General features: G+C 52.1%; 1 protein-coding gene across 2 annotated transcripts in view; it reads left to right on the top strand.

Annotated features, from left to right (window-relative positions):
* The window catches only part of POLR1A (RNA polymerase I subunit A), a 57,169-nt gene that overhangs the window by 19,149 nt on the left and 10,924 nt on the right, over positions 1–27,096 (top strand). For both annotated transcript variants that reach the window (XM_081265013.1, XM_081265014.1), the window contains 11 exons: positions 3,057–3,311; positions 8,054–8,245; positions 17,529–17,678; positions 18,479–18,662; positions 21,012–21,094; positions 21,201–21,359; positions 22,561–22,659; positions 23,217–23,369; positions 24,393–24,475; positions 25,497–25,662; positions 26,379–26,600. In XM_081265013.1, the coding sequence (XP_081121139.1) occupies positions 3,057–3,311; positions 8,054–8,245; positions 17,529–17,678; positions 18,479–18,662; positions 21,012–21,094; positions 21,201–21,359; positions 22,561–22,659; positions 23,217–23,369; positions 24,393–24,475; positions 25,497–25,662; positions 26,379–26,600 (1,746 nt within the window). The remainder of the gene's footprint in view (positions 1–3,056; positions 3,312–8,053; positions 8,246–17,528; positions 17,679–18,478; positions 18,663–21,011; positions 21,095–21,200; positions 21,360–22,560; positions 22,660–23,216; positions 23,370–24,392; positions 24,476–25,496; positions 25,663–26,378; positions 26,601–27,096) is intronic.

The following is a 27,096-nucleotide window of genomic DNA, read 5'->3' as shown; positions in this document are numbered from 1 at the left end:
AAACCAGGTACCAGCTGGCCGCTCCGACATCCCTCCTCATCACTCCACTGCTCTGTCCTCACCACCTGCACACGAACTCCTTTCCCTGGAGTTGCTGCATCCCAGGAGTTCCAGGGCAGGGTGTGTTCTGCGCCCCCTCCCGAGCACCTTGCGTGTAGGAGGCACTTAGGACACCACCTTGTGGCATACAGATCCAGCTTGAGGTGCAGGAGGCTCTGAGGTGTGAGGACATTGGATCTGATGATCAGACTCAAGAGGCAAAGATAGGAAGGGACTTTATAAAAGAAAACCAGAGCTGGGCATGGGGGAACATACCTGTAATCCCAGGGCTCAGGAGGCTGAGGCAGGAGGATCAAAAGTTCAAGCCAACCTGGACAACTCAGTGAAACCCTGTCTCAAAATGAAAAGGGCTGGGGATGTGGCTCAGGCCAAGCACCCCTGGGTTCAATTCCTAGTACTGGGGAAAAAAAGAAGTGGCTGTCCCATCAAGACCTGTGCACTCAGGACAGCCTGCTCCGTCTTCTACCGTCTCCATGATGCCCCGGTGCTTCATGGAGTTAAACACCAGTCTTCTGGGTGGTCACTTCAAGACTTTGGTTATTGTGTTACCTAAAGATTAGGGCAGGGCTGAGGCCAGGAGGCGTCTGGGCAGGACAGACTGAGGTCTGGTGAGAGTGAACAGCAGGTAAGTAAGAAGGAGAGAGGCTGGGCTCCATTCCTTTGTGAGGTGGGAAACTGACCTTTCTCCTGGGCCTCACGAAGCAGGAGGGAATGGACAGCATGGCCTTAGCTCACTCCCTTCCCAGCGCTGCAGAGGTCAGCCTTGGCCCCAGACCTGCCTGGAGACTGACCTGGACACTAGGGCATGCTGATTTTCACTACGATATTTGTTTACAGATGAGAGAAAGGAAGGGCCTTGGGTTTGTCTTGGCAGGGGAGTGCCTATCCTCTGTGGTGTCTGTTTGGGTTGTCTGGTGTCTGTCAGACTGGCCCACAGGCCTTCCCAGATGCAGGTAGTTGGCTGGACTCAGGTCTAGGCCCTGCCTGGGCTTTTGGGCCTAAGCCACAAGTCTGGGAGCTGCTCCCTAAAGAGGCTGAAGAAAGATGACTTTGGGCTATCTGACGTAGCCAGCGGCCAGTGCCCTAGGCACATGCCCACAGGAACCCTGGGTTGAGATCTCTGTGGAAATGTGGGGAAGGGAAGGCTCAAATTCCTCTGGGAGTGGTAACAAGACAGACTTGGTGTGTGAAGGTTCGCTCTCTCCATTTCCGGAGCCTGAGGCCAGCAGGCCAGGAAGCGGGAGGCGGGGGAAGCACCTTCTGGCCTCTCCAGTGCAGCCTCATCAACGTGGGCAACATGAGAGAACAGTAGGCTCGAGCTATCTGTTGTTTCCCCCAGCCTGTTGTCTGCTGTGACCTGGAGGAGATTCAGGGTAGGGGTAGTTATCACCAAGTGCCCATCACCCAGTTCCTATGGGCTGCTAAGGAGGGCCCTTCAAAATGCTCTAGGAGGACCTTGGCACTGTGGTGCACACCTGTAATCCTAGTGACTCAGGAGGCCGAGGCAGGAGGATTGCAAGTTCAAGGCCAGCCTCAGCAACTTAGTGAGGCCCTATCTCAAAATAGATAAAAAGGGCTGGGGATGTGGCTCAGTGGTAAAGCACCACTGGGTTTAGTTCCTAGTAGAAAAAAATGAATTCTAAATGCTTTAGAGTTCAGCTTTGTGCAGTTGTTTTGGGTGTCATTGCGGGGTGTTATTTGGGAAGCCTGGTCGTGAACGTGAGATGGTAGAAGGCTCTGCAGGCCTTGGGTGCTGTCAGAGGGACCAGCTACTGGTGGACTTGGGAAGTTGTCTTCAAGGGTAAATCACACACGGTTCTTGCTCTCTCCAGTCTGCCTTTGGTTTTCATTCCATGATGAGAACACTGCTTGTACACTGTTTCTTGCTTTCTTCAAAAGTAACTGAAGGTCTTTTAAAAATTGCATGGAAATGGCACCCGTGCACATGAGAGGAGGCGTCGGGTCAGGTGCTGACCTACGCCCTCATCCTTCCTGTGTGCCCAGGTGAGCCAGGAGGCAGGTGTGGATTGTTCTGTCCTGCTGCTCCTGTCCGCCTGGGTCTTTGGTCTGGCTGCCATACGTCCCTGTCGCCATTTACAGGCTGGTGTGTCAAAGTCTGTGCGTATGCACCCTATGATGTCCTGCCCCTCCTCAGGCTCCCAGCACTCTGAGTCTTGCTGCTGTGAGCGCTGCCATGTGCATGGAGTCTGCAGCTCAGTCTGGCGCTGTTTCTGCTCAGCAAGGCTCCGAGGAAATGTGGTTCAAATGGTCTGATCGTTATTTTCAAACAGCGTCCCCACACAACTGAGGCAGTTTATACCTTTTGTTTTTTTTTTGTTTGTTTGTTTGGAGGCAGGGCCTCGCTTTGTTGCCCAGAGGGGTCTTAAACTCGTGAGTTCAAGTGGCCCTCCCATCTTGCCTCCCAGCTGGCTGGGACTGCCGGAGCTACCACGCCTGGCATTTTACTGATTTTTCAAATGCAGAAAACGTGTGCAGGGGGCATGCGCCTGGGAGTCAGACTCCTGTCTTCCTGCCCTGGCTGTGCTGTGTGAAGTCAGCTCATTGCTTCTAAAACGTGGAAGGGACCACATTAGAATCACACGTTACATGACTGAGGGGTGAAAGGACCGCAGGTTCGTTCAGACCTGGGGGTTCCTTGGCTCCACACAGGCCCTCGGCCTTCAGGACTCATGTCCATGACTCTCAAGATGAGCTCTCGGGAATGCAGGACCCTGGAAAGGCTGCATGTCCCTGAAGAAGTGGCAGTTATCAGACAGACTGTGGCCTCACCTGCTCCTGGGGCCTGTGAGCACAGAACCAACGTGGGCTCTGCAGGGCCAGGGCCAGGAGCCAGAGCGTTTCTCAGATTTCTAGGGCTTTGTATTTAGTTGGCTGGAGCCTATGGCAGGTAGAGCCCACTCATCCGAGGTCAGGTGACCCCTGAGGGGCAGGGACACTGACTTCCCCTGGCCAACCTGCTGTCTGCCTTACACCAGGTGTGCCGGCACGTGAAGAATGGGGACATCCTCTTGCTGAACCGACAGCCCACCCTGCACAGGCCCTCCATCCAGGCCCACCACGCCCGTGTCCTGCCGGGGGAGAAGGTCCTGCGGCTGCACTACGCCAACTGCAAGGCCTACAATGCTGACTTCGATGGCGACGAGATGAACGCCCACTTCCCCCAGAGCGAGCTTGGCCGGGCTGAGGCCCGCGTGCTGGCCTGCACTGACCAGCAGTACCTCGTTCCCAAGGTAGGCCTGGCCCCACAGCCTCCACAGGCAATGCCAGCAGAATGGGGCACTCTGTACTGGGCCCCTTGGGCCACTCCAGGGCAGGGCCCACGAGATAGAGGGCTGGGTCCCTCTGGGTGGGTGTTCAGCCCTGCAGTGGCCTACAGGTAGGGAAGGGCCTCGGTAGGAGAGCAGCTGAGCTTTCTGACGTCGTCATCGGGCCGTCCTAGGAAGCCAGCTCAGCAGCTGCACAGCAGGGCTTATCTGGTGCTGATTTGGGTTTGGATTCCATGGCTCTCTGGTCCTCTGGGTTGTGTCTCGCCCGGGTTTTAGGAGGCGATTTGACCCTTGCAGCACTTGAGGGCGTCCTCTCCTTGAATCTCTTGCTTCACGTCAGGGGCAGCCCATGGGGTCACAGCTGTCCCTACAGACCAGGAAGGAGGCAGCCTTGCCTGGGCCACTGGCCAACCTGCTCCAGGGTCGGGAGTGTTTAGGGAGGAACCGGAGCTGGGCAGGGATACAGAACAGGTAGGGTGTTCCACCTGCGCAGAGGTGCGAGGCCCTGCCAGGCGCAACAATTCCCAGTTGTGCGTCATTGACTTGGGTTGTGGGGAGATTGGCAGGACTGGCCGTGGGATTCGAAGCACAGGTGCTGTTCCACCGGCCTTGCGCTCCACCTTCCCACAGTCCCGGGAGCGTGGCTGAGGACACCGGGCTGGGCAGGGCCGGGCAGGGTGCCCCCAGGTCTCCATAGGCAGGCTTCAACCCAGGGGTCCTGGGCTACCCGCAAATGCCCCCTGGGAGCGGCCCCTCCCAGGTGTCCAGGAGTCCTGCTCCCGCCTCAGCGCTTCGGCATCTCGTGGGAGCCAAAGGGGAAGGCAGGACGGTGCTGAGGGCCAACTCGGTCACTGGGCAGCTGGAGAAAGAGACGCGCTGACAGGAAATACCCTGTGGTCCTTTCCCGTCGGTGATCGCAGTTGGGCAGCTGCAGCAGTGGTTGCAGCTCAAAGGCGGCCCATCGCTGACAGGCCCTGGTACACGTTATCCTGCCAAGCCTCTCCACAGCCTTACGAGGTGGAGCGCCAAGAGAGAAGCCCGCTAGCCAATGAGGAGGCCAGGGCTCCATCCAGCTCCTGTGTGCCACTGCACATGAGCTTAGCCCCTGTCATGGCAGGGGTGGGTGGGAGCACGGAGCAGACCCCTCCAAAACGGCCACTTCACCCCCGGGGACTCTGCCAGGAAGCAACAGGTGCTGGGGAGCAACCTGTGGCCATTGGCTGTGTGGGGACTGGAGGCGTTCTGCAGTCCTGAGCCAGTGAGGTGGGGCTCTGCACCTGATGTAAGTGAGTGGGTGCAGAGCAGCAGGAGGCTCCCGCGCCCCATGTCCTGCCAAGCACAGGGCCCGTCGCCTGTGCGCCACGGGAGCCCAGGTGGGTGAGCTCACATCCTAGGCCTGAGAGTTCTATTCACTTTTGTCGGAAAACAAGCCTTTTGACGCTTGACCATAAAATTCAGTCTTTAGCATAAATACCAAGAAGTGGAACCCTTATTTTTGCTCAAGGTTATGAAAATGCAGCATGTCTTTGGTGACAGGGTCCTGAGATGACAAGTGTCAATTTGATTAAACTGGTCTTTTTCTTCTTGTGATATCAGGATCAAACTTGGGGCTCACGTGTGCCAGGTATTTTGTTGGTGTGTTCTTAATTTCCCTTTTATCGTTTTGAAGTTCTCTTCCTTAACTGATCATAGAACCAGATGGAAGGGTACTTTATTGTTGGCTGTGTGTATCAGGTAGAGTTTCATGGGCATGTCAGCCGTTTCTTTCCCAAGAAAACAACTAAACTTCGTTTATTTATTTTTAAGAGCATTATAATTATACACAGTATTTGGGTTCATTGTGACAAAGTAATACATTCAAGGAATTTGATTTCAACCCCCACCCCCCTTCCCCTTCCTCCCCGTTCTCTGTCCTTTCCTGTGTTAATCTTCTTTTCACTCCCTTATTTATGTTTGATTGGCATTTTCTTTTTCTTTTTTGGGGGGGGGGCATAACTGGGGATTGAACTCAGGCCCTCAATCGCTGAGCCACACCCCCAGCCCTATTTTTTATTGTATTTAGAGACAAGGTTTCACTGAGTTGCTCAGCACCTCCCTTTTGCTGAGGCTGGCTTTGAACTCTCAATGTTCCTCCCTCAGCCTCCTAAGCCACTGAGACTACAGGTGTGTGCCACGGCGCCCAGCTGGATTGGCATTTTCTGCGTAGACACAGAGCTGGAATTCCTTCTGGTACCTTCACACCTGTATGGAATTAGCTGCTGTTGTTTAGTTCCCAGTTTCTGCCTCTTGCCCTTCCTCCCTCTCATTCTGATTCTGCTGCTCTCCTGATCGCCCCATGTCTTTTGTTACCCCATCTTCTCCTGCCACCTCTTTCCCTGGTGTTGCTCTGCCTTCCACAGACAGGGGAACATTGCTCTTGACTTTCTCAGGCTGGCCTGTGTCACACAGCTTGCTGTCGGGCATTTTCACCCACTTACCAGCAAATGCAGTCATTTCACTGAGATTAAACTGCCCTCTTCTGTTCGTTGTGCTTTTTGAGGGTCAACACTCTGGAAATGTGGGGATTTTGTTTGGTTTTAGTACCAGGGATTAAACACAGGAGCACTTAACTACTGAGCCACATCCCCGGCCCTTCTTATATTTTATTTTGAGACAGGTTCTCAACTGAGTTGATTAAGATCTCAATAATTTGCTGAGGCTGGCTTTGATTCTCCTTTCTCAGCCTCCCAAGCTGCTGGGATTATAGGCGTGCTCCACCACGCCAAATTCTGTGGAAAGCTTTTAAACAAAGCTTCCTGACTTTTCCTTAGCAAATTCAAGACACAAAGTATTCTGTTATCTAAACATTCTGACCAGAGACATTAATTTTAATGTCATTTTGCTATGATGTCATGGAACAAGATAGCTGAGAATTTTCTGGGTTTTGAATCAGGTGTTTTTTCCCTCTGCTGGGCAGGAAGCCAAGGTTCACATGTGTAAGGCAAACTCTCACACTGAGCTACATTCTCAGCCCTTTTTATTTTGAAACAGTGCCTTACCAAGTTCCTGAGGCTGGCCTTGGTTTGAAATCCTCCTGCTTAAGCCTCCCAAGTTGCTGGGATTATATGTGTACACCCCTGCATCTAGCTTTAATTTTATTTTGAGACAGGGTCTCTCTCAGTTGTTTAGTCTTGAACTTGTGATCTTTCTACCTCAGCCTCACAAACTGCTGGGATTACAGGCTTGACTAACACACCAGATAATCCCAAATGGGATTACATGTACATCTTAAGCAATAGTTTTAATCCGAATTCCTCCTGAGAACTTGTGATTATTGTAATGAAGACCCTTTTAGTAATTTTCCAGTCATGTGTGAGTCTGCACTGAGAGAAGGCACCATAGTTATGGTCTCACGTGTAACTCCTGATTATGTTCTTTACAAGGAAAAACAAAGAAAGTCTGTGTCTTCCCCCAAGGACTTCGGATAAGTCAAATGCATAATGTTGGTCTGGATTTTCCCCAAAGCCCAACAAGACTGTCTTTGTTGCGGGAGCGAAGGTTTCACTTGTGCTAGGAACTCGGAGCCTTTTTGGAAGGACCATGTGCCCTGATCTTGCCTTATACCCTTGCGCCCTTGGCTCCTTCTCAGCTCATCTGGAATCATGGCTTTTGGGTTCTCTAGAACCTATCCCTGTCCTATTTAGATCCCTTGACAGTTGGTATGTGCAGTCAGATTCCTGTTGCTTCTCTGTAGGTGCAGTTCTGCCTTTGTTAGGAACTTGGCTATAATATTGGCTATGACTTAACAGTAATCAGATGAGAGGTCTTCAGAGCCAAGGTCAGGTTTCCTCAAGTTCCCGTAATCATGGGAAAGTCTGAAAGCTGCCTCTTCCTGATGAGCATGGTGACTTTTTGGCTTGAGTGTGCCTTCTGTTGTCATGCACGCGAGCCTGACAGGTGCAACCCAGGGCCTGGGGTCTCAAACACTCAAGTGTTGTGCCACCAGACTTTGGGCTTGATGAGGTCCCTGTTTGGCCCTCTGTTAGATTGTGGTCTGCAGGGCCCACCCTGAGCCACATGCGGCACTTTGGACATTGTGCAGGCAAGGCCCTCTGGCCCTACCCAGGACCTGCCTGGGCCCTAGCCCCTGGCAGCGCCCCCTTCCACCCACCCACATTATGGACTGTCCTGGGATTGCATCCCATGCCCATGGGACACGTGTTGGTCAGTGTGTGCTTCCCACCTGGCTGTTCCTTGTGTCTTTCTTGGTCCATGGAGTGGGCCCATGGGCCCCCATGTGTACAGTAGGCTCTCAGCAAATACTTGTTGAATGGATGATTGATAGGTAGGAGAACCAGGCCAGAAGTGTGTGAAAATACTAAAACAAAACCAAAAATAAAAAACAAAATTGCAGCTACCAACAGCCAGACCAGATTTATGCATACATGTCAAAAATGTGCTGGAGTAACTAGAACCAGATGGTATTAGGCATTGAAGGCCTGGGGAGCTGAACAAGTTCTAAGTAGTTTTCACACAGGACAGTGGCCGACTGGCCAGAGCAGGAACCATCAGTGGTCATGGCTAGGGAAGCCTGGTACGGGCATGAGCAGGGAGTTATGGGAGCTACTGGTGGGCTCTTTCTATCTAGAAAGTGGCTTCTGAGCCTGTGATTAAGAACTAGAGTTGGCTTGGAGTCCATCTTGTCCTTCTCGTGTTTTGGTTCACAGGATGGACAGCCATTGGCAGGGCTGATCCAGGATCACATGGTTTCAGGTGCAAACATGACCACTCGAGGTTGCTTTTTCACCCGGGAACAGTACGTGGAGTTGCTGTACCAAGGACTCACAGACAAAGCGGGGCGCGTGAAGCTTCTTCCTCCTGCCATCCTGAAGCCCTTTCCACTGTGGACCGGGAAGCAGGTAAGTGGAAGGAGTCGGTGTGGGTGAGAAAGGTGACCTTCCCAGAACAGAGGCAGGGAAGACGCCTGAGGCTGGGGTGTGGCTCAGCGTAGAGCGCTTGCCTAGCATGAAGGAGGCCCTGGGTTCCTTCCTCAGAGCCGCAAAACACAACAAACCAAAACCCTAAATCAGTCTGTCTGTTCGTTTGGGATCCCTCGATCTGAGTGGTTTCTGTCCTCTGTTTCTGACCTACTGTAATCCAAACATGCTGGTCACAGCCACGTTGGTGGCAGCAGTGGTGACATTTGCTAGACGTGATGAGAGCTTTGCTGAATTCGGTAGATGCCTCACCAGATTCACCTCTCATGGCCAACCTGCAGCTGGTGGTCTGCAGGAGGGAGGTGGTGATCTCACACTTGGGAGACCAAAGACACTCATCCCGGACTTCCCAACTCCAGAGCAGCACACCATACTTCTCTGGAGGTGACCAAGTCACTGTGTGTGACACTAGGGTGAGAGGTGTGTTTTCCACTCTGGCCTCCGCCTTCAGCTGCCCGCCCGCCCGGCAGCTCCTGCTCCCCCCTGTGGGCCTTGGCTTCTCCTCTGTAACCAGGGGTCAGGAGGGTGGTCTCTCCCGCCCTTCCTGCTCTCTGGGGGATCTCAGTGGGTGAGGTTCATCCTGGATACACTTCTGTTGGTCCTTGTTTGAGATTCTGTTATATTCAGTTTGCTGCTGTTTTGTTCAGCATGGAGTTTGCAACTCTGTTCCTGAGGCTATTGGACAACAGTCGTCTTATATCTTTGTCTGGTTGTGGAGTCACGGTATTAGGTGTCGTAGAATAGTGTCTGTTATTAAGTGTGCTGTTTTGGTATCTGGAGTCGGGTATCAGAGAATAAGGGATGTGTTCCCTCTTCCGTTTTCTGTAAGAATTTGTGTAAAATTGATGTCATTTCTTCCTTAAATGCTTGTTGAAAATCACCGGCGTCAGCATCTGGCCCTAGAGCTTCTTTGTATGATGATCTTAACTTTAAAAAGAAAAGAAGTTTGTTTGACTTAGGTGTGGGAAGGATGTTTTATTGAATTCCTGTTTCTTTAATAGATTGCTGTTTTGAACACTTCTGCAAAAGTTCATGTATAGGGAATTGGACTCCTGATCAGGAAGCGGGACCTGGGGTCCGTCAATGGTGGGCGCCTGCCTGGCCTGTGTGAGAGAGGCCCTGGCTTTGTCTGCAGCACCACGGAACAGCCATGAGCCCACGGGGCCACGGGGGCTGCTCTCCTGAATGGATTCTGGCTGCTGTTGTGGGGTCACTGGCACCAGAGCGGGGTCTCCAGGGGCTCAGGTCCAGCTTCTTGACATCCAGAGCAAAGAATCGTGCAAGGTGCCAGAGACTGGCAGGCAGGGCAGAGGTTTACCAGAGATAAAGGTAACACTGCGAGAGCAGAGTGGGTGGAGCTGTGAAGTGGCTCAAGCACCCACCTGCACAGTGGAGTTCGCTTTTATTGGGCTGTACTACTGCCCCCCACCTGCTTCCCTTGGTGCACTTGGGGTTGATTGGCAGCTTGATTGACAGCTAAATTTTATGTAATTTCTGCTACCCCAGCATAAGTTCCTTTTTCCTGTAGAAAATGGCACAGAAGGATAGCCAACTGCAATGCTAATAATACATTAACTAGCAGTAAGTTAACCCTTGGACAGTCCCTTGGGCTGTTGTGCAAGCCCAAGACTAGAGGTCAAGTCCCCTTCTGGTCATCTGACTTCCTCACTTTAACCCCAGGAAGGGGCTTCAGGTGGATTGTTGGGAGGGTTCTGGGTAGAGCTAGGAGCCTCCTCCCCTTGTCCCACCTCCTACCCAACAATGGGAGTCAGTCTTTATAAAGGATGAGTTTGGGCTGCATGTGCCTTCTCCCCAACCTCCAGAACTGGAAGGAAATCCATTCCTGTTCCTTATGAATCCCCTGCCTGTGGTGTGTTGCAGCAGCACAGACTTGACCAGGACAGATATGTGGCTATTTGGGCTTCTGTTTCTTCTTGAGTAAGCTTTCAAGGATTTGTGTGCTCCGTCTGAGTCGTTGAACTCACGGCATGAGGTTGTCCATGGTGTTTCTTTGTCATTCTTTTCCATCTCTCTCACTCTGACATTGGTGGTGTGTCTTTCTCAGTTCCTGATGTGTCTGTCTAGGGTTTATCAGTTATATTGTTTTAGAAGAACCAGTTTTTAGTTCCACTGACATCTCTGGCCTTCTGTTTTCTGGTTCACTGATTTCTCTCTGATCTTTATTAACTTTCATTTTGGCTTTGGGTTTCTACTCCTTTTCTAGTTATTTCAGATTGAAACTGAAGTCAGTGATTTTAAGATCTTTTTTTTAAATATAGACATTTTGTGAGTAAGTTTCCTACTTATATTCTGCTTAAGAGGCATTTCACAACTCGTGGTATATTAAAACCTTTGTCCACTTCAGAATACTTTCTAATTTCCCTTTTGATTTTTTTGACCGTGAATTATTTTTAAGTACCATATTTTGTTTTCAGATATTTAAGGATTTTCCCAGTATCTCAATACTGAGTTCCAGTTTGATTGCTTTGTGGCCAGAGACCATACCTGTGATGATTTGAATTCTTTTAAATTTATTGAGACTTGTGTTAGGGGTTGAAAATGGTCTGTCTGGTAGGTGGTTTGCTGTGTCCCTGTTGACCGTTTGCTTCCTCGCCTGGTGTCCAGTGTCTTGAAAACCGGTGCATATTCATGCTGCTGCTAGTTCTGAGGGAGGCTAAATCAGGTCACATGCTCTGTCCTGACCAGTCATAGAGGTTGATTTAGCAGATTGGATGGGGAATTTTGCAGTTTGAAATTTTTGTACAGATCAGCATTCTCAGGGATTAGTAAGTGTTTTCTGTAAGGACCAAGAAATACTTATTTTTGGCTTTGCTGGCCATCTTCTGGGCTGCAGCTACTCAGGTCTGCCACTGTAACAGGAAAGCAGCCGAGAACAGTGTGGAAATGGAAGGACATGGCCATGACCCAGCTTAGCTTCATTTGCAGAAGCAGGGAGTGCAGTGGGTCACATCTGGCCTGGAGGCCATGGTTTGCAACTCCTGGCTTAGTTTGCCATTTGTGTTTGTCCCTCTATTATTCCTATTTATTTGTCTTTATTTTATAAGCCATCGAATTATCTTGGAAGTCAGTGGATTTCTATGTAATTATTGTCTTGAATTTAATAGTATTTTGTTTAAAAATTAAGTAGTGTGTTCAAAATAGAACCAAACAGCGGACAGGGAATATATAGCCAAACCCACAGATGATTCCTTCCTTGTGACTGGGAGTCTAGCCTGAGACGGCATCGGGCTGTGGGCAGGCTGCTTGGGAGAAGCAGAAAGCCAGCTTGCCCAGCACCAGAGCTGCCAGGTATGCACACCCCCTGCTGTGGTGCCAGCTGCTAGGAAGGCAATTCTGAGTGCTGTGGGTGGTGCCGCAGGGCTCTCGGCACCTGCTCAGCCTGCACGGGCACACAGGGAAAGCGTTGTGGGAAGAAGAGCCCAGCAGGCTGCCTTGGGGGATCAGGGACAGCTTCTCTCTCTTTTTTAATATTTCTGGGTTGTGATGGTTACTTGAAACAAACAAAATTAGAACACAGACTCATGCTTGTTTCAGTGCCTCCCCCACCAGGAGGATGTCGGGCTGTTTCTTTGCAGGTGGGTGAGAAAGGCAGGAACACTTGCATGGTAAGGATTCCTTCAGGGGCCAAGGGTTCTGCAGAGAAGGCCGGCTTGAAGTCAGGAAGGGAGAGCTGAGTTTATTCTGCAGCCCCGTTTGTGGGTGTGGTGGCCTGCAGCCCTGTAATCAGTTGTTGGGGAAGCTGAGGCAGGAAGGTCCCAGGTTCAAGACAGCCTGTGCAATCTGCCTCAAACAAATGGACAGGACTGTAGGTGTGGCTCGGTGGCAGAGCACTGGGTTCAGTTCCCAGTGCCAAAAAAGGAAGGAAGGAAGAAAGAGCATCTGCAGGTCTCCGCAGCTCCCAGCAGGCAGCTGCGTGAAGGGCACAGAGGAAGTGTCCAGCACCCAGGCCAGCCCCAGCCTTCTTCTAGCCCCTGCGCAGCTGGGGCCGCGTTTGGAACCTCATGCGAGTGGAGTTGCATGGCTGGTCCTCCCTCTGAGCCACCCACGCCACTCGTGTGGTCACACACAGTGGGCTGTCGTCATCCTTGCTTTGTAGTGTCCCACATGTACATTTGTCACCTGCATTTGTCCATCTTCCTTGGGTGGGTGGGTATCTGGCCATCTTCAGCTGGCCTTTCACACAGGGCTACTCGGAAACCCCAGCACATGTCTTGTTGGTAAGTGTCATTCAGAGGCAGACACCAGGGAACACAGCTGCCGGGTCAGAGGCCATCTCACTTTTCCAAAGTGCTTCAGAGAGACACTCACCAGCAGGGCACGAAGCTTCTGGCTGCCCCATCCTCAGCAGAACTCGGCTTTACTGCTGGGTGGGGCTTGGGGGTTGGGGCCTACTGGATTAGCCATCTGGATGGGGACATAGTGACATCTTCTCGTTTCTCCACGTGCTTAGTGGCCATTTGGATATCATCTTTTGTGAAGGGCCTGTTAGAGTCTTCTGCCTGTTCCCTATTCTGTCATTGTCTTATTGTAGGTAAAAGGCTTATTGTCTGTCTGTGTGGGGTTCTTTGGTGCTAGAGATTGCACCAAGGTCCTCTTCCTTGCTAAGCATGCACCCTACCACTGAGCTGTCCCCCAGGCCCAGGGAAGAGCTGTAAAACATGTATTTTGGTGTCAGTCCATTGCTAGATGCATGGATTGGAAGCGCCTACTTGATGGTTACCTTTCCCCTAGTTCTAATGGTGGGTTCTGTAGCATTCCGTAGTCCTTGGACCTTGCACTCTGTGGCGGGACGGTTTGCCTGCCCCTGCACTGTCGCCCATAGCCTCATGGGTCCACCTGTCATGCCTGGCTCTGGAGTGAGGCAGGGTGGGGGGTCACTCCCTCCCGTGTTCGTTTGACGGCTGTTGTTGAAAAGTCCTGCAGTGCTCCTCAGTGTCTCCTGGTCACGCACCAGGCAGTGGTGTGGGTCAGTGCTAGACTCCTGCAGCTCCGCAGGTCTCGGCTGCATTCACTGTGCTACGCTACCTTCGTGGCTCTAGCTGGATGTGAAATCTAGTAAGAAGGGTTTCCTTTCTCACCGCATCCTCGCCTGCATTTGTTATTTTTGATTGGTTGGTTAATAGCCACGTAACTAGAGTAAAATGGAATCTCATTGTAGTTTTGGTTTGCTTTTCCCTGATGGCTGAAGATATGGAGTACATTTTCACATATTTATTTGCCATTTGTATTATTCCTTTTGAGAAGCATGTATTGAGGTCATTTTTTGGTTGAATTACTTGTGTTTTGTTGCTGATTGTGTGTGTGGTTTAATATTTTGGGTTTTTTTTTTTTTTGCATATTCTAGATGGAAACCCTCATCAGATAATTGGCAGCCACCTCCTGTGCTGCAGGCTGTCTCTTTTTTTTGATCGTTTCTTTTGTGTGCAGAAGCTTTACAGTTGGCTGTGATCTCGTTTGTCAATTCTTGCTTTATTTCCTGTGCTGTTGGAGCTCTACCCAGGCAGCGCGGCCTGTGCTGCTGTCTTGGAGTGTCCCCGTGTTCCCCTAGTAGTTTTCAGAGTTCCAGGTCTGCATTAAGGTCTTTTTTTTTTTTTTTTTAATTGTTGGTCGTTCAAAACATTACATAGTTCTTAATATATCATATTTCACAGTTTGATTCAAGTGAGTTATGAACTCCCATTTTTACCCCGTATACCGATTGCTGTATCACATCAGTTACACTTCCATTGATTTACATATTGCCATTCTAGTGACTGATGTATTCTGCTGTCTATCCTAAGGTCTTTGATCCATTCAGGTTGCCTTCGGTACAGGGTGAGAGTGAGTGTGGATAACCAGTTTGCCCAACACCATTTGTTGATGAGATAGTTGTTTCTCCCAAGTGTATACTTGACATCTTTGTGAAGAATCAGTTGGCTGAAAATGCATGGATGTCTTTATGGGTCCTCTGTTCTGTTCGATTGGTTTGTGTGTCTGTTTCTATGCCAAGAGCATGCTGTGTTTGAAACTGTGGCTTTGTGGTATGTCTTGAAATCAGGGATTTTGATGCCTCCAGCTGTGCTCTTTTTGCTCAGGATTGCATTGGCTATCTAGAATCTTTTGGGCTTCCATGTGTATTATTAGGATTATTGGTAATTGGGGGATTGCTTTGAATCCAGGTAGTTTTGGATAGTATAGCTATATAGTAGTGATTCTCCCAATCTTTTCCACCTTTTGGTGTCTTCAGTTTCTTTCTTCAGTGTTTTGTAGTTTGATTTTAAAGATCTTTCACATCCTTAGGTTTATTGCTAGTTGTGTGTGTGTGTCTTTTGCAAATGGGATTACTTTTCTTGATTCCTTTCTCAGTGAATTCATTACTGGCATAGAGATAAGCTACTGAATTTTGTATGTTGATTTTACATCCTGCTACTCTATTGAACTTATCAGTTTTAGTAGTGGTAGAGTTTTTAGGGTTCTCTATGTGTAGAGTCCTATCTGCAGAGAGGGGAGCCTTGACTCCTTCTTTTCCTGTTTAATACCTTTTATTTCCCTGCCTTGACTCATTGCTCTGGCCGAGTAAGACAGGTCAGAGTGGAGCCTGGCCTTGCTCCTGAGCTTGGGGGAAAGGCTGCTTCCCCTTCACTGTGCTGTCTGCACTTGTCCTCCATGGCCTTTCTCACGTGGAGCTATGACCTTGCTTACTAACTTTGTCATAGAGGATGATGAATTTTACCAGGTGATTTCTTTGCATCTTTTTTTTTTTTTTTTTTTTTGATAAACATGTGATTTTTGTCCTTGATTTTTTTTTAATGTTCTCTGTTACATTTATTGATTTCTGTATGTTGAGTCCTAAAAATCCTTGCATCCCTGGAATGAAACCAACTTCATCATGGTATGTGATCTTTTGAATGTGCACTTGAATCCAATTTGCATGTATTGTATTGAGGATTTTTGAGTCTGTGTTCATCAGGGATATTTGTGTATAGTTTTCATTTTTCATGTCCTTGTCTGGTTTCAATAGCAGGGTAATGGAGTGAGCTTGGTTCCTTCCCTTTTTTCTTTTTTTTAATATTTATTTTTTAGTTGTAGGTGGACACAATACCTTTATTTTATTTTTATGTGGTGTTGAGGATTGCACCCAGTATCTCACACATGCTAGGCCAGCATCCTGCCACTGAACCACAATCCCAGTCCCTGGTTCATTCCCTTTTTGTTTTATTTCCTCAAAACAAAACAAAACACTTGCTAAAATTCAGCAGAGAAGCTGTCTGGTCTGGTCCTGGGCTTTTCTTTGTTGAGAGACTTTTTATTTTGATTCAGTCTCATTATTTGTTATTGATCTACTTAGGTTTTTTTGTTTGGTTGGTTTTTAGAGATAGTTTTTAGTTGTAGATAGACATAATATCTTTATTTTGATTGATTATTTACATGGTGCTGAGGCTTGAACCCAGTGCCCCACACGTGCCAGGCAAACACTCACCACTGGGCCACAGCCACGGCCCTTCCTAAGCGTTTTTAATACTCTCTTGGTTCAATTTCATAGGTCCTACATGTACAGAAATTTGTTCATTTCTTCTAGATTTTTCCAATTTATTTGCACTTATTTTTCAATATATCTTGAATTTCTGTGGTATAGTGTCTCCTTTGACATCTCTAATTTTACTTCTTGGATCTTTGTTTTGGTTACTTTAGCTAAAGGCTTGTCAGTTTCATCTTTCCAGAGAACCAACTCTTTGTTTCATTTATGCTTTTGTCATTGTTGTTGGTTTTTGGTTTTGTTTTTAGCTTCTGTTTCACTATTTTTGTTCTGATTGTCATTATTTCTTCTACTGATTCAGGGTTGGTTCATTCTTGTTTTTCGAAGACCTTGAAGATGTAGCATCATTAGGTTATTTATTTGAGATCTATCTCTCTCTCTCTTTTTTTTTTTTTTTCTTGCTTTAAACTTCTTAGTTTTGCTTTTTGCGCTATCCCATAGGTTTTGGTATGTTGTACTTTCATTTTCATTTGATCCAAGGGATTTTTAAATTTCCCCTTTGACTTCTTCAGTGATCCTCTGTTTGTTCAAAAGTATGTTGATCAGTCTCCACGTGTTTGTATGATTTCTGAATTTTTCTTGCTGTTGATTTCTCATTTTATTCCATTGTGATCAGAGAAGATGCGGCGTGTGCTTTCAGTTTCTTTGAATTTGGTAAGACTTGCTTTCTGAACTAATATGTGGTCTATTCTGGACGGAGCCCCATGTGCTGACAGAGATCATGTGAATTCTGCAGCTGTCAGATGAGGTAGTCTGTCGATGTCTGTTAAATCCACTTGATCTAGAGTGTAATTTAACTCTGCTTATTCTGTTGTTTTCTTGGTTTTGCCTGGTAAGAGTGGGGTGTTGAAGTCACTGCAATTGCAGTGTTGGGGCCTTTATCTATTAGGTCTCTTTGTGTTTGTTTATAAAACTGGGTGTCCAACATTCAGTTCATACAAACTATAATTGTATCTTCTGGATTAATTGTTCACTTGAACAATGTATAGCAACTGTTTGTCTCTTCTAATTTTGTCTTAAAGTCTCTTTTATCAGATATAAGTATAATTATACCTGTTTGTTTTCAGATTCTGTTTGCTTGGAATATCATTTTCTATTCTTTTTCAATCTATATATGTCTTGAGTCTTGAATTTTTTTAATATTTATTTTTTAGTTGTAATTAGACCCACTACCTTTATTTTATTTATTTATTTTTATGTGGTTCTGAGAATTGACCCAGGGCCTTGCACATGCTAAGCAAGAACTCTATGGCTGAGCCACAACCCCAGCCCTGAATTTTTTTAATCCATTTAGCTGATATATCTTTTTAAATTGGAGAATTGAGACCCCTTACATTCATTTATTACTGAAAGGTATATCCGTGTTCATGATATATTACTGACTTTCTCCTGGTTGTCTGAATATTCTTTGTTCATTTCTTCCTCTCTTTGCTTTTCTTTCTTTCCACTCTTTGCTCTCCCCTTTCTTCCTTTGGCCTGCTCGGGAGTCTGGTTCAAGTGCAGGGGCTGCTTGGTGTTTCATCTCCTCTCATGTGTCGTTGGGCGAGTCCGGGGTGACCTGTGCCCTGGAGGGGAGCTGCCTCTCGCCTGCCTGAGAGCAGCACTTTGTGGTTGCAGGCCTACAGGGCCAGCTCCTCTTCTACCCTCAGCCTTCCCCTTTTCCTCCAGGTCGTGTCAACACTGCTCATAAACATAATCCCCAAGGACTACATCCCACTGAACTTGTCCGGAAAGGCAAAAATCAGCGGAAAAGCCTGGGTGAAGGAGACTCCTCGGCCTGTTCCTGGCTTTAACCCTGACTCCATGTGCGAGTCCCAGGTAGGGCGCCCTCGGTGCAGGTTGGAGACGGCGCCCCCAAGGCTGAGACAGAAGTGGAGGCATGATGGGACTGCCGCCTGCCTCAGGAGCCAAGGGCTGTGCCCAAGTTGCTGTCCACCATTGCTTTGGGCAGGATCCAGAGTGTCTCTACCATCTAGCCTGCATTGTGCGCCCTCTGGTGTGAGCCAGCCAAGCTTGAGATGCAAAGCCCAGGTTTCCCTCAAGACCACTTAAGAAAGTTGAATGCTCTGAGGTCCCAACACCCCAGCTGCAAGCCTCATGACAGGGTCAAGAGGCCTCCCAGGGCAGTGAAACCTGGGTGCCCCATGCTGGTTCAAGAGAGCAGGCCAGTAGAACATGCCCATGGCCACTGCATGTCACCGGTGGGCTTCATGGTGCTAGGAATCTTTTTCTTTTAATTAGCTTCTAACCCTTTAGCCCTGCTCCATGAGAGTGCAGATTCGGGTTGAGAGGATGCTCCAAGGGTTTTGTTCTTGCCCGAAGGGTTCCAGGGAGGTGCTAGGGAGGGATACCTAAGCCCCGCTCCCAGTGGCCATGTAGCAGCTCTGGTTCTCATTTCCACGTACTTGACCTCAGTACAGGGTGGGAGAGCAGGGACACTGAGCACATTGGAAAGTGTGTGTGCGGTCCCTGGAGAAAACTTCAGCAACTGCTGGTGTGTTTGCCTCCTGTTCCCTGAGGGACTCTAGGCAGGTCACCAAGAGGCACCCAGCTGGAGGGAGGCTAGTGCCGTCAGAAGGGCACGTGGAGATGTCCCTGCAACCTGGTGCTTCCCACAGGTGCTAATCCGCGACGGGGAGCTGCTCTGCGGAGTGCTGGACAAGGCGCACTATGGGAGCTCCGCCTATGGCCTGGTGCACTGCTGTCACGAGGTCTACGGGGGCGAGACCAGCGGCAGGGTCCTCACCTGCCTGGCCCGGCTCTTCACCGCCTACCTGCAGCTCTACCGAGGCTTCACCCTGGGTGAGCTTGGCCCCCCACCCATAGCCACAACGGATCAGCCACTTCTGCCCTGGCCCTCCCTGCAGCTTGCTCCGCTGGGCCTTTCCTGCCCTCACACCCTCCTGGACTCCCTCGGCCCTTCTTGCGCTGAGGGCTTTTCTGTTAGTGGTCACCTGTGCCTGGGAACTCCACTGGGGTAGGTGGGTCTGCTGACCCCGAGCCCAGTGTGTCCTGGAAGCAAGAGGCACTGTCGTGGGGAGTTGGCTCTGACACAGGAAACAGGTGTGCTGTTTCTCTGCACTGCCATCCTGTCTCTGGAGTGGAATCTGAGGGGGCCAGGGGATGCCGTGGTGGGCCCCGCTGTGGCAGAGGGAGGCGCTCTGCTTCCTAGGCTTGCTCAGTGCAGATGTGCTCCACAGGCTGCTGCAGGGGCCCAGCCCTGAGCCTGTAGTGGGGCGGCGCAGCACCAGTTCACCTCTTCAGTCACATGTTTCACATGGAACAGCTTAAACGTGTAATGTCCATAGGTGGGAACACAACACCCCGCTTCCATTTGCAAGGAAACACATTAGTATCAACTTGAAGTGTATCTTCCTAGACTTTTTTCCAGTGCAGATATATTCAGAGGAAATGAAACCCTTTACTACATACTGTCCTGTAATCTAGTCCCTCTCTACCACCACTCCAAATATATTTTAAAATGACCTTTGGAGTCAACTATTATCAATCCACACCCTCATGACTAGTGACTACAAGTCATTCCTTTAGTGTGGATGTTTACTTGTTTTTCAGTATTTGAGGGATATTGATTCCAAGCTGCTGACCCCCATAGCAAAATCCACAGATGCTCCTCATGTGCAGTGGTGTTTCCATATAACCTACGTGCATCCTCCCCTAGACTTGAAACCGTCTCAGAGTTCAGATACCTCCTGCTGCGTAAGTGCCGTCTGAACAGCTGTTAGGCTGCTTTGGAAGCCTCTGTGGCTGTTCCTATAGGTGTAATTATTTCTTCCTCAGATATTTGTGGTTGCAACTGGCGGAGGCCTCAGAACTCAGAGGCTGGGCTGTCCTGTGGGGTGATTATGCCATCCCTGTCACCACACATTTAGGCTGGTGTGAGTTTTCAGGCCATTGTGGTAATGAGGACCCTGGCACAGGTGTCTGGGCCCATACGTCCAGTTGATCTATCAGAATGAGGATTGCAAATTGCTGGTCTGCCTGAGCTGAGAGGCACCGTCCCCGTCCTGGTTCCTTTGATGGGCTGGTCACCCACTTCTCATTGGAAACTACACTGGAGGCCCCAGGGTCTCTAGGAAGGTACAGTGCGAAGCCTTGGAACCCATTTCATCCAGTGGCCTGGCACAAGTGGGACTGTCTGCTGGCCAGAGAATTAAGAGCTCTCTGGGTGGAAGCTGCAGCCAAGGGCCAGGCCGGCAGCCCTGCTTGGCTTGGCATAGAACACAGCTATGCGGTGACCACACATGCTAGAGACCTATTGGGGACAGGGCTCTAAATGCATGGGCCAGCTGTCGCCTGGGCAAGGTGGCCTGGAGAACCCATAGTAGGCCCACTCCTGGTCACAGCTTCTTGAAGTATGTGTCCCTCCCCACCCACTCGGGTTCTCTGCACACCCTCGTGTCTCGGGCTTCGTGTCTCCAGGCTCCATGCTTCAAGTCCTCAGGTCTCAGGCCACCGGGTCTCCAGGTCTCATGTCTCAGGCCTCCAGGTCTCAGGCCATCACATCAGACTTTGCAGACATCTGAGCCCAGTTCTGAGTGGTCAGTGTTTGCCTTCCTGTTCGGATGTTGGCCGGGGGACTCTGGGGTCCTACTGCACTTACAGGTGAAGGCAAAATGTGGTAAAGTAGGCAGCGAGTTCTACCGGTGTGAGCAGCTCTATAGCCCAGGGGCCCTAGGGTAGACCTGAGTGAAATCACCAGCTTTGGCCTCCTGAGGCTGCTGTGGCAGGGATGAGGGAGCCTGGCTCAGGCTAGATATTCTGTGCCTGCACACCACAGTCACCATACAGGTAGCCCGGGACATGAGGCTGCTGGGACCCCTTGTGGAGATATTCCCAACCCTTCCTCTACCCCTAAACCTAGCTTCCTATCCCAAACCCCCTCATGTCCATCTAACAGGCCCTTACTGGGTGACAGCACAAGAGTGGGTATCTACAAGCACAAGTTGGGGACTCAGGTCTCAGCCTGTTTTGTCACTCGTGAGAAAAAGATGATAAGGTCGGAGATAGTGGCGATCTGAGATGCCATGTGCCCAGCGCTCCTGTGTCTGGCCTTGGCCCAGAACATCCCCCAGTTCACGGGCTAGGAGAGGCTGGGCTCTCCACCCTGAGCATGTCTGTTTCATGTCACAGGTGTGGAAGACATTTTGGTTAGGCCAAAGGCGGATGTGAAGAGACGTAGGATCATTGAGGAATCCACCCACTGTGGGCCCCAGGTAAGTGGGCTGGGAGGCCATGGCCTGCCCTTGGGCCAGAGTCCTGCAGAATGAAACTCACACCTCCTCATCTGACTGCATCCCCGCATGTCCTCACTTCCTTTAGGCTGTCCGGGCTGCACTAAACCTGCCAGAAGCTGCGTCATGTGATGAGGTCCGAGGGAAGTGGCAGGATGCCCATCTGGGCAAGGACCAGAGGGATTTTAACATGATCGATCTGAAGTTCAAGGAAGAAGTGAACCGCTACAGCAATGAGATTAACAAGGTCAGCCTGGAGGTGTATGGACTGTCCCCACTTGTTTGAATGCTGTTTTTTTTTTGTTGTTGTTGTTGTTTTTAATTTCATTTGGTTGTCACTCTGGATTCTTTGGGGCAGATGGCTGTTTAAGAGGTGACTGGTTAGGATTTGAGGTGGGATGGCAGAATCCATTGTTTGAAGAGCCCAGGACCATGTCCTGCCTCCCTGGCAGGCCCGGGAAGGCCTTGGACTGGCGTTGAGAGGGACTGACTTGTGCAGTATTTCTTATGGAGTGACGACATCGAAGGGATCTGAAGGGGGGCTCTCCTGTGGGCCGCGGCAGGTGGACGTGCAGGGTGCGGCAGCGCCAGAGAGAAACCTGCTCCAGGTCCAACTACTCAGTGCTCACATGTGTCTATAGGCGCATGTGGGGCAGCCTGCTTGGGGCCTGGCCTGGAAGTGGACATGAGGAGCAGGAGCTTGTGCACAGGAAACCATACCAGGCCCCTGGCAGTCGGGCTGTGGCCCGGCTCCCTGGCCCTGCAGCAAGGAAGAGACGAGGCCTACCCCAGCTCACGCCAGCCTTGTCTGTGGGCCCCTGCACACGAGAGGTGGTGTTCTGGGCGCCTTCAGCAGGGCCAGGAGGCGCAGCTCCCTGACTGAGAAGGCTGGGCTGGAGGACTTATTGTCAGAAGTGGCCTTGGGTGGCTTATTGTCCCCACCTCCTGTCCTTCCTGTTTTTCCCACCCAGGCTCTGCCCCTCCATGTTGGGCTGGGTTTCAGGTGCCCTTGGCATCTTCCCATGTCCCCTCCTGTGGGTCTGCCAGCATGTGCTGGCCTTGGAGCCAGCCCACTGGGTGCTCATGTGGACACAGTATGACACTAGTGGTCTACCTGGTGGTGAGGACTGTGTCGGCCTAGCAGGGCGTCACCTCGATTTTATGCCCACCTAGTACCTTTTTAGAGCCACCAGCTGATGGCACCTCCTCCTGCTTCTCTTTGACCAGTGAATGGAGCCCGCCACTCCTGGCTGGGGATGTAAGGCGGCCAAGGGCCGAGGTGGGGGCAGCATGCGGGTGGAAGCCCACTGAGGCTTCCCCTGCCCTGTGCAGGGCGTGGCCTGTGCCTGGCACGTGTTCCAGCAGATGGCCTCCGCTCCAGGGCCCACCTGACTCCGGGGATGGGGCAGGAGGTGGAGGAGCCCTGACGCGCCCACTTCCCTCCACAGGCGTGTATGCCTCTTGGCCTGCACAGGCAGTTCCCAGAGAACAACCTGCAGATGATGGTGCAGTCGGGGGCCAAAGGGTCAACCGTGAACACGATGCAGGTGGGCACAGAGGGCGGGCTGCTGGCAGTGGGCGGCTCCACATTCCACATAGAACATGGTGAGTCTGAAGGAGTGAGGTGCAGAGCAGTGACTCGTCACACACAAACACACCACTCCTGACAGATCATAAGCTGAGTCCCCTTCAAAAACCCGAACTTGAGTGGGTCTTGCAGCACCCTGTCCCTGGGTGAGTGGTGAGCAGCAGGAGGGTGAAGTGACCAAGGGCCCTCCAGAAGGCCCAGTCGGTGGGGAAGCCCCAGCACTGCGCCCTCATGGGGCGTGCCCTCAGCCAGCACCTCCATCGCCTGAGGTTCCCTGGACCTAGGGTGAGGATCACAGTGCACTGCTGCTTCCTACACTTCCCACCAGCACCACAGACCCTCCACATATGCAGTAGTGATTCTGGTGGCGGCTTCCTTCCCAGCTTTACTCCTTCCGTGAGCCCAGATGTGGAAGTCTACCTCAGTCAGGAAAAGGGGACTCAGCTGCCGTGTTTTGAGGTGGCAGCTTCCCGGGTGTCCCGCCCCATCCTGAGTCGGCCTGGTTTCCTTCCCCAGATCTCATGCCTGCTGGGACAGATCGAGCTAGAGGGGCGGAGGCCCCCACTGATGGCGTCCGGCAAGTCGCTGCCCTGCTTCGAGCCCTACAGGTTCACCCCCAGGGCTGGCGGCTTCGTCACTGGGAGGTTCCTCACCGGCATTCAGCCTTCCGTATGTGTGGGTTTCCCGTGTGCCATCTCCTTATTCCTAGACTCAGTGCCGGGTGACCCGGGCCCCAACCATGGCTTTACATGAGAGTGGCCAAGGACAATGTCAGGCTACTTGCTACTTGCCCACCAGATCTGAGGGCCCGGAGGACACAACCCGGGGGGGGGGGGGGGACTTAACCCAGTAGAGGCATACCCATAACGAGGAGGTGCCCAGGACGGCCACACAGCCTCTCCAATCCTCTTGGCTGCCATAAGAGCTGGAGGAGGGGGCCTCTGTCTTCCCAGGAGCCTGGGCTGCCACAGGGAACCACATGCAGGTCTATTGCACAAAGCCCCCGTCCCTCCCTGGGCTCTTTCACCGCGGGAGGTGCTGGCCAGGGAACATGCCCAGTCCTCCTCTGGAAGGGAAGCTCCCTCTGCTCCCCACCTCAGTGGAGCAGCTTTGGGTGTTAGTGCCTTTCAATCCCCGTGTGTCAGGCCACCAGGGCAGACCGCCATCCAGTGCCAGTCATCCAAGGCCACGGAGGCCCCCAGGCTCTCCTGGCCATCGTGGTCTCTGGTGAGGGATGTTGGAGGCTCTCATAGGCTGCAGCCCTGAGCGCTTGCAGAGTCCTCCTAGTGGGTGGTGGCCAGCATTGCTGTATGTGACAGAGTAGGAGGGGGGTCAGGAAGCCACTGCCTTCCCCAGCTCCTATGGGGTGGGCTGAGGACAGCGGTGATGAGCTCTGACCGTGGGCTGCTTCCAGAAGCTTGGAGCATGCCACACTACTCTGTTTGCCTGTTGGGGTGGAAGATAGAGCGGGCGTGGGGCAGACAGTGCCAAGTGGGATGTGGGGTCCTGTCCTGAGGGTGGGAGCTGATGCTTCTGATCCTGCCATGGGCAGGAAGAGGCAGAGGCCACTGGAGCTGTCCAGTGCCAAGAGCCCTGGAGACTGGGGAAGGAGAGAGACACCTGTCAGGAAAGGCCGCAGGTCCCCAAGCGCACGTTCAGTACCTGTGGTGTTCCTGTCCCGCTCTCCCACAGGAGTTCTTCTTCCACTGCATGGCGGGGCGTGAGGGCCTGGTGGACACAGCAGTCAAGACCAGCCGCTCCGGCTATCTACAGAGGTGAGAACCGTGTGCCTACGGCAGGGCCTGCATCCCAGGGCCTTGCTTCCACCTTCAAGGACGATTCTTGGGATCATGACAACTTTTTTCTCCAGGGTGGCCAGACGCACCAGTAGGTGTCCTTCCCACCTAATGGTCTGCCATCCCTGAGGACATGGGTGCCGGCAAGGATCTTGAGTGGGAATGAGCTGTGCCTGCCTCTGAGCCTGCAATTGGTGTCCCTTTGGGCCTAGGTGTCCCTTTGGTGTCTTCCCCTGCCTGGAAAGGGGACAGGGAGTCCTCATCCCACCACGGTGGGCATGTAGGAGTCGAAGATCAAGTCCAGACGAGTCCTAACTCCAAAGAGCCAGCAGGACAGGTGGCAGAGCCCTGCCTTCCAGGGACCCTCCCTTGGGAACCTTCTGTGCCCAGAGAACCCCCTGCTGGGACCTGGGCTGGGAGTGGAGAGTGCTCAGGCTGGGTCCTGAGGGAGCCCCATTGGCCAGCAGGGTGGGGCTGTTCCTGCAGGCTCCAGCTCTGCCCTTCCTTCTGCTTCCCCCTGGCTCCAGAGGCTACAGGGGAGAGTAGAGTTGAAGTAGCCTTTGGGGAGGAGCCTGCATGCAGTCAGCAGTGTCCAGTGGGGAGTGCTCAGTGCACCCAGGCTCGGTGGCCACGCTCCATGGCTTGGCCGCACGGCCACTCCTTCCTGAGCAACAGTTCTGCCTCCATCCCCAGCCACTCAGAAACACACGTGTAGCCTAGGAAAACCAGGACATGAGTGGTCAGGCAGGTCTGGTCCTGCCTGGCTCCATGTGCGGGCAGGAGTCCCAAGGCCCACTGACGTCAGAGTGCGCACGAGGAGGCACCAGGCCCTGCTGGAAGAGAAGGGCAGGAGCCATGGAGGCCAGGCACAGGCATCTGCGGGGGCACTGCCAGCAGAGAGGGTGCAGGCAGGCTGGCTGTTGGGGTGCAGGGTGGATGCTAGCAGCAGGGCTGTGTGGCCAGCCCTCGTAGAGCTGGCCCTCAGGTGGCCTCCTGACAGGTGCATCATCAAACACTTGGAGGGGCTGGTAGTCCAGTACGATCTGACGGTCCGGGACAGCGACGGCAGCGTGGTGCAGTTCCTGTATGGGGAGGACGGTCTGGACATCCCCAAGACGCAGTTCCTGCAGCCTAAGCAGTTCCCCTTCCTGGCCAGCAACTACGAGGTAATGCCAGGCCCACTGCCCGGGCCTGCCCTGGCTGCACTTGGGGTCTGAGGGCCTGAGCACCCTGGGTGCCACCATGGCCGTGTGGCCTCTGGAGTCCAGTGGGAGGGCTGTAAAGCAGGATCTCAGAGCCCTGTGACCTGGATCATTTGAGAAGGTGCGACAGCCGCGGGGTGGAGGCAGGTGCTGTGTACCAGGTCCTGAGCTACAGTGCTCGGTGGACACTGTCCAGGGGCGGCCTCACCGCGGCTTGGGAAGGTAGGCAGTAGCCTGCCCGTCTTACAGCAGAGGCAGCCTTTGAACCCAGGCCCCAGCACTCATTCCACGTGGCCCAGTAGTGACCATTGCCTTTGACTCAGCATCCCATAGTGCAGACTGGGAGCGGAAACAGCCAAGCCCTCTGAGAGTGCTGGGCTGATAGCAGGGTTGAGAGAGTGCTTGGGTGCAGAGTCCTGCCTCTCTGGGGCCATCCCTGTCCCCACATTTTCTTCCCAGAGGCTCCCCCTGTTCCTGGAGGGCCCTGAGCATGCCCGCGGCTCCTGACACCGCCCCCCCCCCCCCCCGGCTCTGTTAACACACTGAGGCCCTGATTGGCAGTGGTGCTTCGTCTTCATGGGGGCACTTTGAAGGCTCCCTGGGGCCCCAGGAGGCTGTGCTCAGGCCCTCTGCCACCCCTCGTCCCTCACGGTACCTGTGTCCTTTGTCTTCGTCATCAGGTGATAATGAGATCCAAGCACCTCCATGAAGTCTTATCCAGAGCAGATCCCAAAAAGGCCGTCCGCCACTTCAGAGCTATCAAAAAATGGCACAGCAGGCATTCCAGCGGGCCGCCGAGAAGGGGAGCCTTCCTGAGCTATTCCCAGAAGGTCCAGGACGCTGTGAGGGCGCTGAACCTGAAAGGCGAGAACAGGAATGGTCGCAGCCCAGAGGCCCAGCAGGTGACACTAGGGTGCTGTGTCCCCAGCGCCTAGCATTTCCAGGCTCTGGGCACCATCAGGGCTGAGGGTGGGGGCTGCTCCTGAGAGGATGTGAGGTGACAAGGCCAAGACCAAGTGGCACTCACTGGGTAGTAAGTTGGGTCTCTGACAGGGTGTCTTGGGGCTCAGGGTTCTCCTGGGCTGGTGCAGATGTTGGAGGCGGGCCCTGGTGGGACCCTGGGAGGGACAGCAGTGGTGCCCAGGGCCTCTCCCTGCTCTCTCCCTATGCTGCTGCATCCTCCTGTGGTAGAGCACAGCTGGGAGCCAGAAGCTGGCTCTCTGCCTTGGGGACACCCGTGTGGGAGGACCTGATCAGGCCTCCTCTGCAGCCTCGGTGTGGTTGGCCCAGGGCAGGCCCGTCTCAGCCTCTCCTGGGCCTCTCACTGCCCTTCTGACTTCATAGAGGAGTCGCAGTTGGGCAGTAAACGCTGGAGGCGGTCTACCTGTGCCTGCAGCC

The sequence above is a fragment of the Spermophilus citellus genome, assembly GCF_964194105.1.
Source record: "Spermophilus citellus genome assembly, chromosome: 13".
NCBI classification, from domain to species: Eukaryota; Metazoa; Chordata; class Mammalia; order Rodentia; family Sciuridae; genus Spermophilus; species Spermophilus citellus.
This window is presented reverse-complemented; position numbering and strand designations above follow the sequence as displayed.